Below are 18,258 nucleotides of genomic sequence, written 5' to 3' on the forward strand. Positions count from 1 at the left end.
AAGAGTATCCAAGAATCAGGCAGGTCCGGGGTCACAAAACAAGGGTGAGCCAGAAGCGCGAGCACACAGGTTCCGGGTGTGAGCTTTGCAGACGATCTGACAAAGGAGAGCTGAGAGACGGGACTTTAAATACTGGGAGAGGTTAGTGGGTAATGCAGCGCAGCTGGCAGAGTAATTAGAGCCGAGCAGAGCAGGGACAGGTGGAGCTCGTTAGGCTGAGTAGAGAGAGAGAGATGAGCAGAGTGGAAGATAGTGGAAACACATTAAGGTGGTAACCCGGTGGAGTGAGAGGGCTCATGACAAACATTGAATAAATCTCTAGTTTTAACTACATTTTTTCACATATATTGTGAATAGCGCTTGAGACATTTTCCGGCTGTGTTTCAGAGGGATATTAATATTCTCATGGTTTGGCCGTATGCCTCGTAACAGAGTAAATCCTCTTCAAACAGGATTAGTTTACATTGGCATTGCCTCTAACCACAAACGACTATTCGTACCAAAAAAAAAAAAAATTTCCTTTGCTTGACACCCATGAGATTTACTTAGTGTGCCAACAATAAAATAGATTTTCAGGAATACAGGCTGCCAAAATCCATTGTCCAAACATCTGAGAAGTAATCTTTTTTAAATGTTTTTGTTGTCCCAAACAGAATACACAAAGACTGCCCACTGGGAACACACTGGTTGAATCAACGTGGAATAGACGTTGAATTGATGTCTGTGTCCATTGGGTGCTCTTTAGGATAGTATTTCTCAAACTTGTATTATACCAGTGTCCGGCAAGTTATGGTCCTTCCTCCTTAGATTAAAACTAGCACTTTAGATTAATCTAAATTGGTTTCAGCTAACCATCTGAGGGACCAGTTAGCAACATCCAAGGGACCAGTGCCAGTCCGACGAACACACTGCTCTAGGCCATGGTGCACTGACAGGAAACAGGAAGTAGGAATTATGCACTACACACCAAAGGAACTTCCTTCTTCAATTCATCCATGTCCTTGGTCTTCTTTTCTGCCTTGGAGACCGCCTTCTTGGGGGACTCCTTCTCGTCCTTCTCCGTCGTGGTGGCCACACGGTAGCTATCTGACCGCCCATACTGCAAGACAAATAAAGAGAGTCTCAGAACACATATCCCTGACCAGTCCATATTTTACATAGAAAAAGGTTGGGTTAATATACAGTGTGGGTCAGCTAATCCTAAAACCACCATTTTAGGCTGTGAAAGCCTCAATGCTGCCGTAGTAACTGTGAGTATTGCAGTTAACTGGGCTTCCTGGTGCCAGCTGGTATCCTACCTGCACCGCAGCACCACAAGCTAAGCCACAATTACATAGGAATTCATGCACTCAGATAACCAGCAACATCACTGTTAGCTACTTGAGTGTAGGCCACGATCAAACAAGCAAATAGAAAAAGTGCAAGGCTGCCATATTATATGGTTGGGCATAGCTCCCTAAATGTTTTCCACTCTAGCTTTGTATATTCCACAAGAAGATTATCCAAATTATAACATGTGTATAACATGGTCCAGAATGGAAGGTTTTGTCTAATCAGGACCAATTGGTTATGGTTTAAAACTAGGCTACTTTACTAGGGTTCTGCTATATGTATTACACTCTGAAAATTCCCACCATTTGAGAGTGTTTTGTTTCCCCATTGAAAATGTTTATGTTTCCCAACATTAAAATGCATTTCTGTCATTTTGACAAGGTATGGTCCAAGAGTGACCATGTGTATTTACAGTAAACACCCATTTTGGGATTTTCTTGTCAGATCGGTTTTGGTATCTCAACAGGAAGGCTGCATTCGAGCCAGGTAGACCCCACCTGTGTCTTTTATGGTAAAGACTGCTACAAGCTCTCTATTTTACAGGAAGTGATAAGTTAATGATACATAATGAAAAGGCACCCAAACATGCTTTCTTCCTCTACCATCTCCTCCCTCAATTACTCCCTCCACACCCAACCTCTATTTCACTGTTTCTGTCTCTCCTTTCATCTCTCTCCCACACTCTCTTTACATCCGTCCCTCTTTCTCTCCTTCATGGACAATGCGAGCCTTGTGAGAGTACAGTGCCACAGTGGCAGCAGTGAGAGGGACCTCACATGGTTGTTTCTATGAAAAGCGCATGACAGTGGCCCCAGGGGCCGTGATGATCAGGGAGACCACGGTCCACAGAGAACGTCCTGAGAACGTCCTGAGAGGATAAATGGTCAATGATAGACCTACTAAACTATGTGCGTTAAATGTGCGTGTTTGTATTTATATGCCTCTTATACACTACATGACCAAAAGTAGTTGTTATGGATGGGTTTGGAAATGTCACAGAATCAAGGGGGCGGAATCTCAATAGAGGAGGATGTACAATGACACCCAAGACAGATAGAATATGGAATAACACCATACAAAAGGATTTCAACTCTTCAAGGAAACACACATACAGTATGTTTATATACAGTGTATTCGTAAAGTATTTTTCTTTCCCTCATCAATCTACACACAACAGCAAAGCAAAGCAAAAACTGGTTTTTTGAAATGTTAGCAAATGTATTAAACATTTAAAACTGGTGGGCCTCCCGAGTGGTGCAGCGGTCTAAGGCACTGCATCGCAGTGCTAGAGGCATCACTACAGACCCGGGTTCGATCCCGGGCTGTATCACAACCAGCCGTGATCGGGAGTCCCATAGGGCGGCGCACAATTGGCCCAGCGTCGTCCGGGTTAGGGGAGGGTTTGGCCGGGGGGGATTTACTTGGCTAATTGCGCTCTAGCGACTCATTGTGGCGGGCCGGGTGCCTGCATGCTGACCTCGGTCGTCAGTTGAACGGTGTTTCCTCCGACATATTGGTGCAGCTGGCTTCCGGGTGAAACGGGCGTTAAGAAGTGCGGTTTGGCTGGTTATGTTTCGGAGGACGCATGACTCGACCTTCGCCTCCCGAGCCCGTTGGGGAGTTGCAGCGATGAGACAAGATCGAAAAAGGGGGTAAAATACAAAAAAAAAAAAACAGATATATCACATTTACATCATGGCTTTCCAAATGCACTGAATGTGCCAATATGTGCCATATGGTCCTAAAACATACAAGTGGCAATGTATCGTCTCAACCTTAGGGTCTCTATTCAATCACAGTAAGAGAGTAAAATACACTATGAGCGGGCTTTGGGTTTTGTCCCTGATACATTCATGTTGTATCCATCATGTGCAGTCCACAAGGTAATCACATTTCATGGTTGAATTACAGTCTACATCGCTTGATCAAAGACATTGCCACTCAGGGGAGAGATTCAAAAGCATGCAGATATGGATACATAACCTGTCCTATGAGACAACTACAAATCATTGTATCAGCGCTAAATCCCGCAGCTTGACACTTTACAAGATATGCATCACAGGAGCCTGTGGTGGTTCATCTTCCTACTGCATCTCCTTCTGTTTCCCAGAATCTAACACACACAAACCAGGAAGTACCCCTGAGTCCTCCACAGGAGAGCCAAAATGTAATCCACTAAACCCCTCAGTTGCCTAGCCTACCACTGACTGACTATGCTGATAATCCCCTTAAGTCCCTTTGCTTTAAATTAATGATGAAAAGGCAGAGGGGAGAGGGTGGGAAGGGACATTTGGGAGGGCCTTTATCTGTAGGTTTAATCCAGGCTCAGACTGTTGTCTGCTTTGGCAACGGTTTGTGTTTGTTTTCTATTTTGGTAAACTAGCACATCTCGTGGTTTGATATTAAACCACCAACATCCTGTTATTCTGCGCTCTTGTTTCTATTACAATCCACTTGCCATGATGATATAGCGACAGAGATACTAGGCCTTATTATGTGTGAGGTGTTGTTGTACAGTATGGGTGTTATTGTAATGGTAGGTGTAAGAATGTGTGTATGTGTGCCTTTAAAATCAAATCAAATCAAAATGTATTTGCCACATGCGCCGAATACAGCAGGTGTAGACATTACAGTGAAACACTTACTTACAAGCTCTTAACCAACAATGCCGTTTTTTAAAAGAAAAATGTAAAAGAAAAAAGTATTAATTAAAGAAAAATAGAAGATAAAAGCAAATAGCTAAAGAACAGCAGTAAAATAAAATAACAGTAGGGAGGCTATATACAGGGGGTACCGGTACAGTGTCAATGTGCGGGGCACCGGCTAGTCGAGGTAATTGAGGTCATATGTACATGTGGGTAGAGTTAAAGTGACTATGCATAAATAGTAAACAGAGTAGTAGCAGCGTAAAAGAGGGGGATGGGGTGGGGTGGGGGGCAGTGCAAATAGTCTGGGAAGCCATGATTAGCTGTTCAGGAGTCTTATGGCTTGGGGGTAGAAGCTATTGAGAAGCCTTTTGGACCTAGACTTGGCGCTCCGGTACCGCGCGGTAGCAGAGAGAACAGTCTATGACTAGGGTGGCTTGAGTCTTTGACAATTTTTAGGGCCTTCCTCTGACACCGCCTGGTATAGAGGTCCTGTATGGCAGGAAGCTTGGCCCAAGTGATGTACTGGGCCGTACGCACTACCCTCTGTAGTGCCTTGCGGTCAGAGGCCGTGCAGTTGCCATACCAGGCGGTGATGCAACCAGTCAGGATGCTCTCGATGGTGCAGCTGTATAACTTTTTGAGGGTCTGAGGACCCATGCCAAATCTTTTCAGTCTCCTGAGGGGGAATAGGTTTTGTTGTGCCTCTTCACGACTGTCTTGGTGTGTTTGGACCATGATAGTTCGTTGGTGATGTGGACACCAAGGAACTTGAAGCTCTCAACCTGTTCCACTACAGCCCTGTCGATGAGAATGGGGGCGTGCTCAGCCCTCTTTTTTTTCCTGTAGTCCACAACCAACTCCTTTGTCTTGATCATGTTGAGGGGAGGTTGTTAACCTGGCACCACACGGCCAGGTCTCTGACCTCCTCCCTATAGGCTGTCTCATCGTTGTCGGTGATCAGGCCTACCACTGTTGTGTCGTCGGCAAACTTAATGATGGTGTTGGAGTCGTGCCTGGCCATGCAGTCATGGGTGAACAAGGAGTACAGGAGGGGACTGAGGACGCACCCCTGAGGGGCCCCCGTGTTGAGGATCAGCGTGGCAGACATGTTGTTACCTACCCTTACCACCTGGGGGCGGCCCGTCAGGAAGTCCAGGATCCAGTTGCATAGAGATTGCATCATCTGTGGATCTGTTGGGGCGGTATGCAAATTGGAGTGGGTCTAGGGTTTCTGGGATAATGGTGTTGATGTGAGCCATGACCAGCCTGTCAATGCACTTCATGGCTACAGACGTGAGTGCTACGGGTCGGTAGTCATTTAGGCAGGTTATCTTAGTGTCCTTGGGCACAGGGACTATGGTGGTCTGCTTGAAACATGTCAGTGAAGACACTTGCCAGTTGGTCAGCACATGCTCGGAGTACATGTCCTGGTAATCCATCTGGCCCTGCGGCCTTGTGAATGTTGACCTGCTTAAAAGTCTTACTCACTTCGGTTACGGAGAGCGTGATCACATAGTCATCCGGAACAGGTGGTGCTCTCATGTATGCTTCAGTGTTGCTTGCCTCGAAGCGAGCATAGAAGTGATTTAGCTCGTCTGGTAGGCTTGTGTCACTGGGCAGTTCGCGGCTGTGCTTCCCTTTGTAGTCTGTAATAGTTTTCAAGCCCTGCCACATCCGACGAGCGTCAGAGCCGGTGTAGTACGATTCAATCTTAGTCCTGTATTGACTCTTTGCCTCTTTGATGGTTCGTCGGAGGGCATAGCGAGATTTCTTATAAGCTTCCGGGTTAGAGTCCCTCTCCTTGAAAGCGGCAGCTCCACCCTTTAGCTCAGTGCGGATGTTGCCTGTTATCCATGGCTTCTGGTTGGGGTATGTACGTACGGTCACTGTGGGGACGACGTCATCGATGCACTTATTGATGAAGCCAGTGACTGATGTGGTGTACTCCTCAATGCTATCTGAAGAATCCCGGAACATATTTCAGTCTGTGCTAGCAAAACAGTCCTGTAGCTTAGCATCTGCGTCATCTGACCACTTTTTTATTGACCGAGTCACTGGTGCTTCCTGCTTAAGTTTTTGCTTATAAGCAGGAATCAGGAGGATAGAGTTATGGTTTGTCAAATGGAGGGCGAGGGAGAGCTTTCTATGCGTCTCTGTGTGTGGAGTAAAGGTGGTCTAGAGTTTTTTTTCCTCTGGTTGCACATTTAACATGCTGATAGAAGTTAGGTAGAACGGATTTAAGTTTCCCTGCATTAAAGTCCCCGGCCACTAGGAGCGCTGCCTCTGGATGAGTGTTTTCCTGTTTGCTTATGGCCTTATACAGCTCATTGAGTGCAATCTTAGTGCCAGAATCGGTTTGTGGTGGTAGATAGACAGCTACAAAAAATATAGATGAAAAGTATCTTGGTAAATAGTGTGGTCTACAGCTTATCATGAGATACTCTACCTCAGGCGAGCAAAACCTCGAGACTTCCTTAGTATTAGATTTTGTGCACCAGCTGTTGTTTACAAATATACACAGACCGCCACCCCTTGTCTTACCGGAGTCAGTCGTTCTATCCTGCCGATGTAGCGTATAGCCCGCTAGCTGTATGTTATCCATGTCGTCGTTCAGCCACGACTCGGTGAAACATAAGATATTACAGTTTTTAATGTCCCGTTGGTAGGATAACCTTAGACTTAGGTCATCCAATTTGTTTTCAAATGATTGAATATTGGCTAATAGGATTGATGGAAGAGGCAGTTTACTCGCTCGCCGTCGGATCCTTACAAGTCACTCCGACCTACGTCCACGATTTCTCCGTCTCTTTCTCATGCGAATGACGGGGATTTGGGCCTTGTCGGGTGTCTGTTGAATATCCTTCGCGTCCGACTCGTTGAAGAAAAAATCTTCGTCCAATACGAGGTGAGTAATCGCTGTCCTGATATCCAGAAGCTCTTTTTGGTCATAAGAGACTGTGGCAGAAACATTATGTACAGAATAAATTACAAATAACGCGAAAAAACACACATAATAGTACAATTGCTTAGAGGGCTGTAAAACGGCAGCCATCTTCTCCGGTGCCACTCCTCACACTTATTGTATATGAAGTATTCAGTATGTGTGTATGTGTGCCTTTATTTATTTGAATATAAAGTATTCAGTATGTGTGTATGTGATTCAGTATGATGTTGGGTCGGTGTGATGTTCTATGTGTGAGGGTGTGCCCGTTTCTGTTTGCGCGTGAGTGATGTTATTGTAAGCCATCTGTCATTAGGAGGGATAGTGGGAAGATGCTGCGCAGAAATTGGGATTACCACTGTTTACTACAGTATGGGACAAACCCACTGAACAATATAGTAATCCTTACTCTTTCATTCCCTCTCTCTCTCTCTCTCTCTCTCTCTCTCTCTCTCTTGTCTTCTATCATTCTGTTGTTCTACCACTATCTCTCTTATTCGCTTTCACCTTCTACTCCCTTGTTTCTCTCTATCTTCTAGCACAGGGGTGTCAAACGTCCGGCCCACGGGCCGGATCAGCCCCGCAAACGGGTTTAATCCGGCCCGCGAGATGATTTTGAAAAAATAAATAAAATAAAATAAATAAATAAAAAATTGTAAAGTATAAAAATGCGCTGCAATTTTTCAATAAAATAAACTGCTGTTCCAATTGCGTCCACTGGATGGCGCAATAGCAATTGTGTTAAGCAAGCAAACTGTTTATACCGGGGCAGAGCAAGTAGGTCAAGCACGTGCAGCCAATGAGCTACTTTGTTTTGCCCGCGATATTTATTACGGCTTCTACTTTTAACATTATGTGCTTTGGCACCCTCATTGCCCCAATATGTCTCTGTCAAAAAAGAGAAAAGTGGACGCAGAGTGCAGAGTGTTCCAAGAAAAATGGTCATCCTATTTATTCACGGAATTGAATGGGAAAGCTGTATGTTTGGTGTGTTCAGAGCATGTTGCAGTGCTGAAAGAATATAACCTTCGGTCGCCACTATGTGAGTCTTCATGCCGACAAATATGACAACTTTCAAGGACAGCGGAGATGAGAGAAGGTGAATGAACTGTTGGCGGGTCTGAAGAAACAGCAGTCTGTGTTTACTCACAGCCGAGACATCAGTGACGCTGCAGTGAAAGCTAGCTACCTCATTGCTAATGAAATCGCAGTGGCTTCAAAACCATTTAGTGAGGGTGAATTTGTAAAAACATGCATGATGAAGGCAGCGGAGATTGTGTGCCCTGAAAAGCGGTAGGCTTTTGCAAATATCAGCTTGACAAGAAACACAGTTGCAGACAGGATTTCCGATCTTTCAGTGGATTTGGACAGCCAGTTGAAGCAAAAAGTAAAGTCATTTATTGCGTTTTCGGTTGCAATTGATGAAAGCACGGACATTACAGATGTTGCACAACTGGCCATTTTCATCCGCGGAGTTGATGACACATTGACCGTCACCGAGGAGTTCGTGGAGTTGGTACCGATGACAGATACAACGACAGCAGCTGATATTTTTACCGCACTCGTCGGGCGCTGCTGGACAGGGTCGGAGTGGACTGGTCCCACGCTGTCAGCCTGGCTACAGATGGTGCGCCCTCAATGATCGGGAAAAAAAGCAGGCGTTGTGACAAAGTTCAGAGAGAAAGTGCAATCTGCAAATGGAGGATGTGATTTTTTGACTTTTCACTGTATTTTGCACCAGGAGGCTTTGTGTTGCAAGTCATTAAAGATGGATAACGTCATGAAGGTGGTCATCCAAACTGTTAATTTCATCCGATCCAGAAGCCTGAATCACCGTCAGTTTGACAGCCTTCTCAGAGAGAAATACCACATCTATGGCCTGCCATACCACACTGAGGTAAGATGGTTAAGCCGAGGTGCTGTGCTGAGGCGTTTCTTTGATTTACGAGAAGAAATTGAACAGTTCATGGAAGAAAAGGGCAAACCAGTGTTAGAATTTCATTCCGCAGAATGGATGCAGGACCTTGCATTTATGGTGGATGTTACAGAGCATCTGAATAACTTGAACAAACAGCTGCAAGGGCGCAACAAAGTTGTCACGCAGTATTATGACAGCATACGTTCTTTCAAGTTGAAGCTGTCATTGTGGGAGACGCAACTTGCCGGTGGTGATGCAGCTCACTTCCCCTGTCTGAAAAATGTGTGCGCGACCCAACATGTGGCAGACATGAAGCGGTTCAAAGATAAAATAACGGGACTGTTACGGGAGTTTGAGCAACGCTTTCAGATTTATGTTTATATGTTTTTATGTTGATGTGCTATTGTTTTTAATTGATTTTATTTTATTTGTATATTTAACCTATTCTTGACTCTGTGGTTCTTGCACTTGTTTGGGGAACAGGATTTCATTATTTTTATCTACATTTCTGCCTGAGAAATGACACCCTGATATAGTTCTGTGATCTGTGATATACTTCTGTGAATCACTGAGGCATTGTGTGTTTGTGTGTTCTTTGTCCTCAGAACTTTCAAATAACTTGAGGTGTTTTATGATTAATAGTGATGTTGTGCTTTTGGACACTGTCCTCAGGCTCCAGCTTTATGTTTATATGTTTTTATGTTGATGTGCTATTGTTTTTAATTGATTTGATTTGTATATTTAACCTATTCTTGACTCTGTGGTTCTTGCACTTGTTTGGGGAACAGGATTTCATTATTTTTATCTACATTTCTGCCTGAGAAATGACACCCTGATATAGTTCTGTGATCTGTGAAACAGTTATGTTAATCACTGAGGCATTGTGTGTTTGTGTGTTCTTTTTCTTTAGAATTTTCAAATAAACTTGACGTGTTTTATGATTAATAGTGATGTTGTGCTTGTACTATTTTGGACACACTGTCCTCAGGCTCCAGCTTTATGTTGTATGTTGATTGTATTAAAACAAAGAAAACAATCTGAAGTTGTTGTTTTTAAGTTATATATACCATGATTTTTCCGGTCCGGCCCACATGGGAATAGATTTTCCTCCATGTGGCCCCTGAGCTAAAATGAGTTTGACACCCCTGTTCTAGCACGTATTCACTCATTCACTTGCTCACTCAGGGCTGAGATGTGTAAACCTTTCTCAAGTTGGATTTCATCTCACAGACACTCAACCACATACAATTTGACTGTTTGTGGCAGCGGTGGGATTTGAACACAGGTTTCAGACTGGAACCTAAAGCCAGCACTACAAACCCAATCACTGAGTCATTTACTCACCCATTCACACACATCCTTTTTTACTCAGTCATTCTGTGGATTAATAACATATGCACCAATACAGACAATTGATTATACAACCATCCATTTGTGATATTGACTGCTTCCTCGCTCAATGCCATTGGCTATTCCCTCGATGCCCCCAGCTCACTACACACACGTGTAGCCTACACATCCATTCATAGTCAAGGCTGATACCATGAGTCTTTCCACTCAGGCACACACTAGCCCGCCTTGTTAATTAGAAGGACCCATGCTCAGCACTAACCACTGCCTGCACTTTGATACAGACTACCTGAGGAATTTCTAAGAAGAAATTCTTAAGAGTATGAGTGCTGATATAGGATCAGTTTTAGATCATGATGAATAAGATTACATGGAAAGGGGGGACCTGATCCTAGATCAGATCTCCTAGTCTCAGACGCTTTATGAATTTGGGCACAGATGTTCAACACCATAACTGAACATAATGCCTTATCCCAATACACCAGCAGCAGCCTATGGTGGTAGTAGCCTACAGGTATGCAGATTAAAGCTGTTTAATCTGTCATTTCCTACACAACAATTGGTAATACCCAAGAACCAGGAAATATAGTTAGCTCTTATCTTTACGGACCAGTACAGACTCTACATTTCTGCTGAATTTCAGAATGCTTGCCACAGGCTAGAAAATTGGCCACAGGGTTGCAGATAAAACAGGTGTTGATACCCAAGAAAGAGGAAGTACAGTTTCTGTACCAGTGCAGACCTGCTCTAAAACATTTTTGCTGGATTGCTTTGCCACAGACTAGATCCTGTAGACCACAGACCTCCCCTCCACAGAGAAGTAGATCATCACTACACACCGATCAGTGGCTCGACCTAGAAAACACTGACGCACACTGTCCAGAGACCCCCTCTGATCTGTTCATCCGGTGTTGTGGGTTAAGCGCTTTCATCAAATGAGATACATTGATGTAAGTACATTGATAACTTGATAGTGTTCAGAATGTGATTGTGTTAAGCGTATGATGTTAAGTTTGATTGCCCTCACTGTTTGACTGTGCTTTAAGACAGGGCTGCATGGGTTGAATGGCAATTTCACTTCACTCATTAACTTATAGAAAGCCTACTCATCTCTCCTCTTGCTTTAATCCTACTGATCCCTAAGGACACCTCATATCTCTTAGCCCACTGGTCAAACACACCTCCCGGGGCTTGCTGACACTCGCGGCTCAGTGTTTGACAAGAGTTTGACACAAAATGGCTACTATTGACTGAATGAGATTGACAGACCTGGCCTCAAATGAGGCAACGGCCAATCCCTGGACTGTTAAAAAATATTAATCAACATTGATCTAATTGACCACCATTTAACTGATGCATCACCAAGCTGTTCTATTTACCATGATGGAAAACCAGTAAAAGCCAGTCTTCACACCTCTGACAGGAAGTGATGTAATGTTCACCATACATGGAAATCAATGATGGCCTTCCACTACTAGGCCATGGTGTATTGGATGACCCTGATCCCTGACGTACATTAGAGCAGTATGGATCACACACACACACACACACACACACACACACACACACATAGCTGATGGAAACTAGACATGCAGGAAACACGAGGTCCCATCAATGCTGATGAGTTAGGCCTATTGAAAGGAATGCATTATGCAACGGTCCATAATCACCCTCTCCACTGGCACTGGTGACTCATACATACAAGGAGCTCCACCTTCACTTGAGACACCGCTGCATTTGAACGCAAATTTGTGGGAATGCCTTTAAATGCAACTCTGAACACAATGTCGCCACTTCAATGTTATTTTTTGGTTGTATCGTTGTGTATTGGTCATGATGATAAGCAATATGCAGCAATGTTAGAATTTAGACATTGTGTTAATCTTAATCAAAAACATGCCTCGATGTGAAAAATATTCCATCTCAGAATCTAAATGTATGATGATTTACAATTCTGTATTCAGATTTTGGACAGTTACACAGAAAGTATTACTTTGATGTCTAGAAAACATTAATGTTGTACTCTAGTATAGGCTAATGTTTAACCAACATAGATTAGTCTGATGCATAATGGTGTACAACCATTGTACAACTGAAACTGATTTATTGGATTGACAATCGGGGCAAGGGTGTTGCTCAACCAATTACAATAGAGGAGGGGCGGGAGGAGATGCAAATGAGAGCTGTTACTTGCTTTACTAATCAAGGTGGAGACCTTGTGCAGTGGTGTAAAGTACTTAAGTAAAAATACTTTAAGGTACTACTTAAGTCGTTTTTTGGGGGGTATCTATATTTTACTTTAGTATTTATATTTTTGACAACTTTTACTTTTACTTCACTACATTCCTAAAGAAAATTATGTACTTTTTACTCCAACCATTTTCCCTGAGACCCAAAAGTACTCGTTACATTTTGATTGCTTAGCAGGACAGGAAAATTGTCAGATTTCATACAGTTATCAAGAGAACCTCCCTGGTCATCCCTACTGCCTCTGATCTGGAGGACTCACTAAACACACATGCTTCATTTGTAAATGATGTCTGAGGGTTGGAGTGTGCCCCTGGCTATACAGTAAAAAATATATATATATAGAAAATGGTACTGTCTGGTTTGCATAATATGAGGAATTTGAAATGCTTTATACTTTGACTTTTGATACTTAAGTATATTTTAGCAATTACATTTACTTTTGATATTTAAGTATATTTAAAAACAAATACTTTTAGACTTTTACACAAGTAGGATTTTACTGGGTGACTTTTACTTACTTGAGTCATTTTCAATTAAGGTATCTTTACTTTAACTCAAGTATGAAAATGGGGTACTTTTTCCACCACTGTCCTCAGGTTATTCAGATTCCAGACTAGTTCAATAAATCAGACATTGATTGAGAGGAGACAAACCAATACAGGTCCTATAACTTAGCGGATGCTGTCAAGAAATGACAATTGGGTACTTTTCCCACCACTGCTCACAACAGAGACTTCCCCATTCTCTTTCCTCCCTCCCCCATTTCTCCATCTCCATCAGTACCCTCCCTCATTCTATGGGGGTATCATCTCAAAACAGTGTCTCCAGGAAGAACCACTCCACCACAAGGCCTTCTACAATGGCTGACCTTCTCCCATATTTTCTCCCTGGGCCAGCCTCTATTGATTGATTGATTAATTTGGATGGCGTTGGTGTCTTGTCAACTACAACCCCTTATAAACCTGACCATCCCGTTTTTATCCCCCCATGGCGGTATGTCAACGAATCATAGCCCTAATTTGGGAGTTTCCACTAGCTCTGGCCAGCAGGGACGGCTTGTTCAATAGGGCGATATGGGCGACGCACTGCCAAACGGGGAAAAGGAAGGGATTTTTTTCTAATCAATTATATCACGGCAACAGCAGTTATCAGTGTTCACGTCTGATCTGCCAGCCACTAAATGTCAAATCAGGCTAAAGTCGTGCTTCAAATGGCCCCGCTCGATTTTTGGGGCGATTTCAGTCAAGTTGAAAATCGCCCAGAAGTCTCTCATAGCCTGTCATGTAAAATCTATTTTTTTCACATTTCAAAGCTTTCAATACATTCTCTATGGGTGTCTGTGGGCTTGCACTACGCGCTTTCGTCATACGTGACGTAACGTTGAACGTAACTAAGACAATGGCGGCTAGAAGCGTCTCTGTTGCGACCTGCAGTGCGGCGTTATTTTATGTTTTTAATTTGTAGACTTAGTTTACAAACATTCTGCCAACCATGGATTTCCAGTGGTTGGTTTTGGACTGATCTTGTTGATCGTGGTACATACCCGCTACGAACGGACTAAATAATGAAAAGCTGCTGGCAGCTGAATCCCAATACAGCTGGGAGACTTGGCTGGATGAGTCCCGGACAGAGAAGTGGAGCCGGCCACCTTCACCCTGGTCAGAGCGGACCGCGATCCTGGTAAGAGAGCGACTCTGTACCCCGACATTGAACTGCTTTCTGTGTCATTGCGACCTTACTATCAATTCAATTCAATTTAAGGGCTTTATTGGCATGGGAAACGTGTGTTAACATTGCCAAAGCAAGGGAAGTAGATAGTAAACAAAAGTGAAATAAACAATAAATATTAACAGTAAACATTACACTCAGAAGTTTCAAAAGAATAAAGACATTTCAAATGTCATATTATGTATATATACAGTGTTGTTACAATGTGCAAATAGTTAAAGTACAAATGGGAAAATAAATAAACATAAATATGGGTTGTATTTACAATGGTGTTTGTTCTTCACTGGTTGCCCTTTTCTTGTGGCAACAGGTCACAAATCTTGCAGCTGTGATGGCACACTGTGGTTTTTCACCCAGTAGATAAGGGGAGTTTATCAAAATTGGGTTTGTTTTCGAATTCTTTGTGGATCGCTGTAATCTGAGGGAAATATGTGTCTCTAATATGGTCATACATTTGGCAGGAGGTTAGGAAGTGCAGCTCAGTTTCCACCTCATTTTGTGGGCAGTGTGCACATAGCCTGTCTTCTCTTGAGAGCCAGGTCTGCCTACGGCGGCCTTTCTCAATAGCAAGGCTATGGTCACTGAGTCTGTACATAGTCAAAGCTTTCATTAAGTTTGGGTCAGTCACAGTGGTCAGGTATTCTGCCACTGTGTACTCTCTGTTTAGGGCCAAATAGCATTCTAGTTTGCTCTGTTTTTTTGTTTGTTCTTTCCAATGTGTCAAGTAATTCTCTTTTGTTTTCTCATGATTTGGTTGGGTCTAATTGTGTTGTTGTTGTTGTTGTTGTTGTTGTCCTGGGGCTGTGTGGGGTCTGTTTGTGTTTGTGAACAGAGGCCCAGGACAAGCTTACTTAGGGGACTCTTCTCCAAGTTCATCTCTCTGTAGGTGATGGCTTTGTTATGGAAGGTTTGGGAATCGCTTCCTTTTAAGTGGTTACTATCTGCCCCGTGAGTTCCCCCAATTGTTTGTTACCGTTGTGTACTGTTGATAATCACAAGTTTACTGGAGAACTGAGACCAAGTAGAGACTTTGGACAGGGTGGATATGGTATAATAAAGGCAGTTTATTCAGAGGTAAAGATATCTGGAATCGCGTGCACGGACTCGTGCACGTGTGTAGGTCACCTAAATCATCAGAAAAATTGCCCCTCCTGAGAATTTTTTCAGGAGCCGCCACTGCTGGCCAGCCTCCCTCTTTGAAGCGCGTCCTCCCCTCCGGCTATCCGACGGGCATCACGACCATGACAGCGTGACACCATTTCAAGTAGACTGATGATAGGCCTAATACTCATCACGTGAGATCAACTGTCGCCCCAAATTAGTCTGAATAAAGGCCAGTGCTATCCGGGTTCCTTGGGATGTGCCTACCCTAAACCCTAACCCTAACTTTAACCCTTACCCTAATCTTAACCATAACCATAATCTTAACCCTAACCTTAACCCTTACCTTAACCATTTTACATTTCAATGGGGGTAGGGACGTCCCAAGGATCCCGGATAGCACGGACCATATTTAACCACAAACCATGAATCATGACATAATCGGCTTAAGGCAGGATATGCCACGATGGATTGGAACATTTTGCCATTTTTGACATGACTAATCAATAGGATTTTGTCAGTCTGTGTCACCACTACCCCGAGCAAAAATGAAAGATAGAAATGAGCAAGGTTTTCTGTTACAATCATGCACTGGCTGGCATGCTTAATTATTAGCTATGACAACCTCCCTAACCCACATCGAAATGGGGGATTTGGGCATCCATTTTGACGCAGCTGCCTGCGCCGATTGGTACACCAACCGAACCTCTCCACTAATTCCCTATCGGTATATCCATAAGCAACGACTTTCACCGCTTCAGTGACTTAAAATATTACTCTGTAGGATGGGTATAAAACAAATGGTCGACAATTCCAATATTATCTATCGGCATTTCGTATCCCATCCCCACCCTCTGAATGTGACCCTGTCGCCTACCCATCAATTCCAAATGACAATCACGGAGGCCATCACTGTGCAATAAAAGGTGAAACAATATTATGACAACCAGACTCATAATGTCATGCAATTAGGCCTATTTAGATTTAATCAGATTTAGAGGATTGATAAGGTTGTCCACCATCCTTACTGCATAACCATTGCCTTTCTTCTGTAGCCTAGCCTACATATTGTAATTCTTCTTGGCAATTTGTCTATGTGCCATTCAAATTCAATGGAATATACTATCCAAAAAGTGAATGGCCAAAATAATTTGGGAGTTAGGCTTAGAGAACAGCTTGTTTTCAATTTGGCACTTGGAACAGATTGCGCGCCTTTGCCAACGGCGACACATTCCTTAATCGCCCAACATAGTCCATCCCTAGATAGCCTACCGATGTTTAGCGGTATTAATCTCAATTTTGGAGCGGGAATGAAACAACAGATTCCCCTCTCACGGTAACTCCATTATGAAGTACCGGCTGGCGGCTGGAGAGGAGAAGAGTGGACGTGTGTAGCGGATCGGTTCTGGTGCAATATGGGAAAACGGCGCAGATAGCAGATTAGAACAATGTCAGTATTGTTGCTATTTAACACAGACATGGAAAGAAAATATGAGGTAACGAAAGAATAGACAGGGATGAAAGGTATTGGACTGTAATACGTGCAATTGCACTGAATCAGCATAGACATAAATAGCAACACTGCACACGTTTAACAGTCATGCAAGTAAAGTCACACCGATTTGCCATTGTTTCACAAGCCATCGAAATCCTATAGTGGTCTATGTCATTCTAATATGATATCTATTCCCTTTAAGGTGCGTTACACATGTCTCATAGGTTACAGCTATCCATTCATAATCGCATTGTTACGCACAGCAATAAGAATGGAAACAGCTCTTACCCCCATCTCGGCGCAGTCAGTCGGGTATCCTCAGCAGATGAAACTGTTTTAGGCTGGATTCAAGCAGAATAGCTGATAGTAGGCTATAGTGTAGAAACAGAAGAGAAAACTGTAACTCGACCAATTTGAGGAAACAACGCTCTTCTTCCAGACGCAATTGACTATTGCTCTAATAATGGGGCGGCAGGTAGCTTAGTGGTTAAGAGCGTTGTGCCAGTAACCGAAAGGTCGCTGGTTCTAAGCCCTGAGCCGACTAGGTGAAAAATCTGTCGATGTGCCCTTGAGCAAGGCACTTAACCCCAATTGCTCCTGAAAGTCGCTCTGGATAAGAGCGTCTGCTAAATGACTAAACAATAAATAAATAAATGATCAGATCTCATTTATAAGAGGAACGGCATAGGAATACGTGAGAAGGCAACGTTTCATTGAATACCTATGCAAAGTTGCATTTTAGGTGTAAGATTATACAATTACAGGCATCCTAGCAATAAGCGTTGCTCAGTATCATGTGAAAATGATACCCGGTGAAATTGAAGAGCTGAGCCGCTTGGTTACCGATATTCGGATTCTGTCTCCCTCCGCTGCTATGCCCAGCTGCCTTCCCTCACCCTTTCCACTCTTCACACCACTCCGCGTGTGAAAGAAATGCCAGTGGGTGTGTGAGATGCACTCGCACTCCCATAGACACGCAAAGCAGGATAGACCTATCGCAAGTGGGCTATGTAATCAGTCGCACTCGCAACTATAATCCAACCACAGACCATTCTGCGCCACAATAGGTCGCATTACAAAAAGACAATTGACAGATCACCAGTCCAATTTTGTTTCAGGATGGTCAAACATTTGCAAATAATAGAAGTGAGAGAAGGCTTGACAGTTTAAAATATCAAGTGTCTAACAACTATGAAAACTTTCATACGTTGTAGTTTGCTTGACAGTTAGCCTACCTCACACATGAAATTGCAATCTCTTGAGAGATGAAGGTCTTTACAATACATCAATGATGTCATGAGTCTCTCCTGCAGCTATAAATACAAAGGCTATGCTCAAGTCTGTCTTCCATATTTCTGGAACAAATGAATAGGCTATCACTGTCCCTCCCCAATGACCAATCTGTCTCAACACTGTAGTGTTCCTCTCAATTACCTCAGCCCAAGCCCCAACTGTCAGCTGTGGTCTCCATGCATCTCTTATCTCTCCACACCAA

At 43.4% G+C, this 18,258-nt stretch overlaps 1 protein-coding gene across 2 annotated transcripts in view; it reads right to left on the bottom strand.

Moving 5' to 3' along the window:
- The window catches only part of LOC121586446 (sodium/potassium-transporting ATPase subunit alpha-3), a 37,032-nt gene extending 19,319 nt beyond the window's left edge, over positions 1-17,713 (bottom strand). Inside the window, exons 1-3 of one of the 2 annotated variants that reach the window (XM_045226365.1) lie at positions 17,607-17,713; positions 17,052-17,134; positions 968-1,099 (exon numbers count right to left, since the gene is read on the bottom strand). In XM_045226365.1, coding sequence (XP_045082300.1) covers positions 968-1,099; positions 17,052-17,057 — 138 coding nt within the window. In that variant the 5' untranslated portion in view covers positions 17,058-17,134; positions 17,607-17,713. Of the gene's footprint in view, positions 1-967; positions 1,100-17,051; positions 17,274-17,606 lie in introns of those variants that run through there. The other variant, XM_045226366.1, reaches the window with a different exon arrangement.
- Between the last annotated feature and the right edge of the window lie 545 nt (positions 17,714-18,258).

Source organism: Coregonus clupeaformis, chromosome 17, assembly GCF_020615455.1.
Source record: "Coregonus clupeaformis isolate EN_2021a chromosome 17, ASM2061545v1, whole genome shotgun sequence".
Classification (NCBI taxonomy): Eukaryota; Metazoa; Chordata; class Actinopteri; order Salmoniformes; family Salmonidae; genus Coregonus; species Coregonus clupeaformis.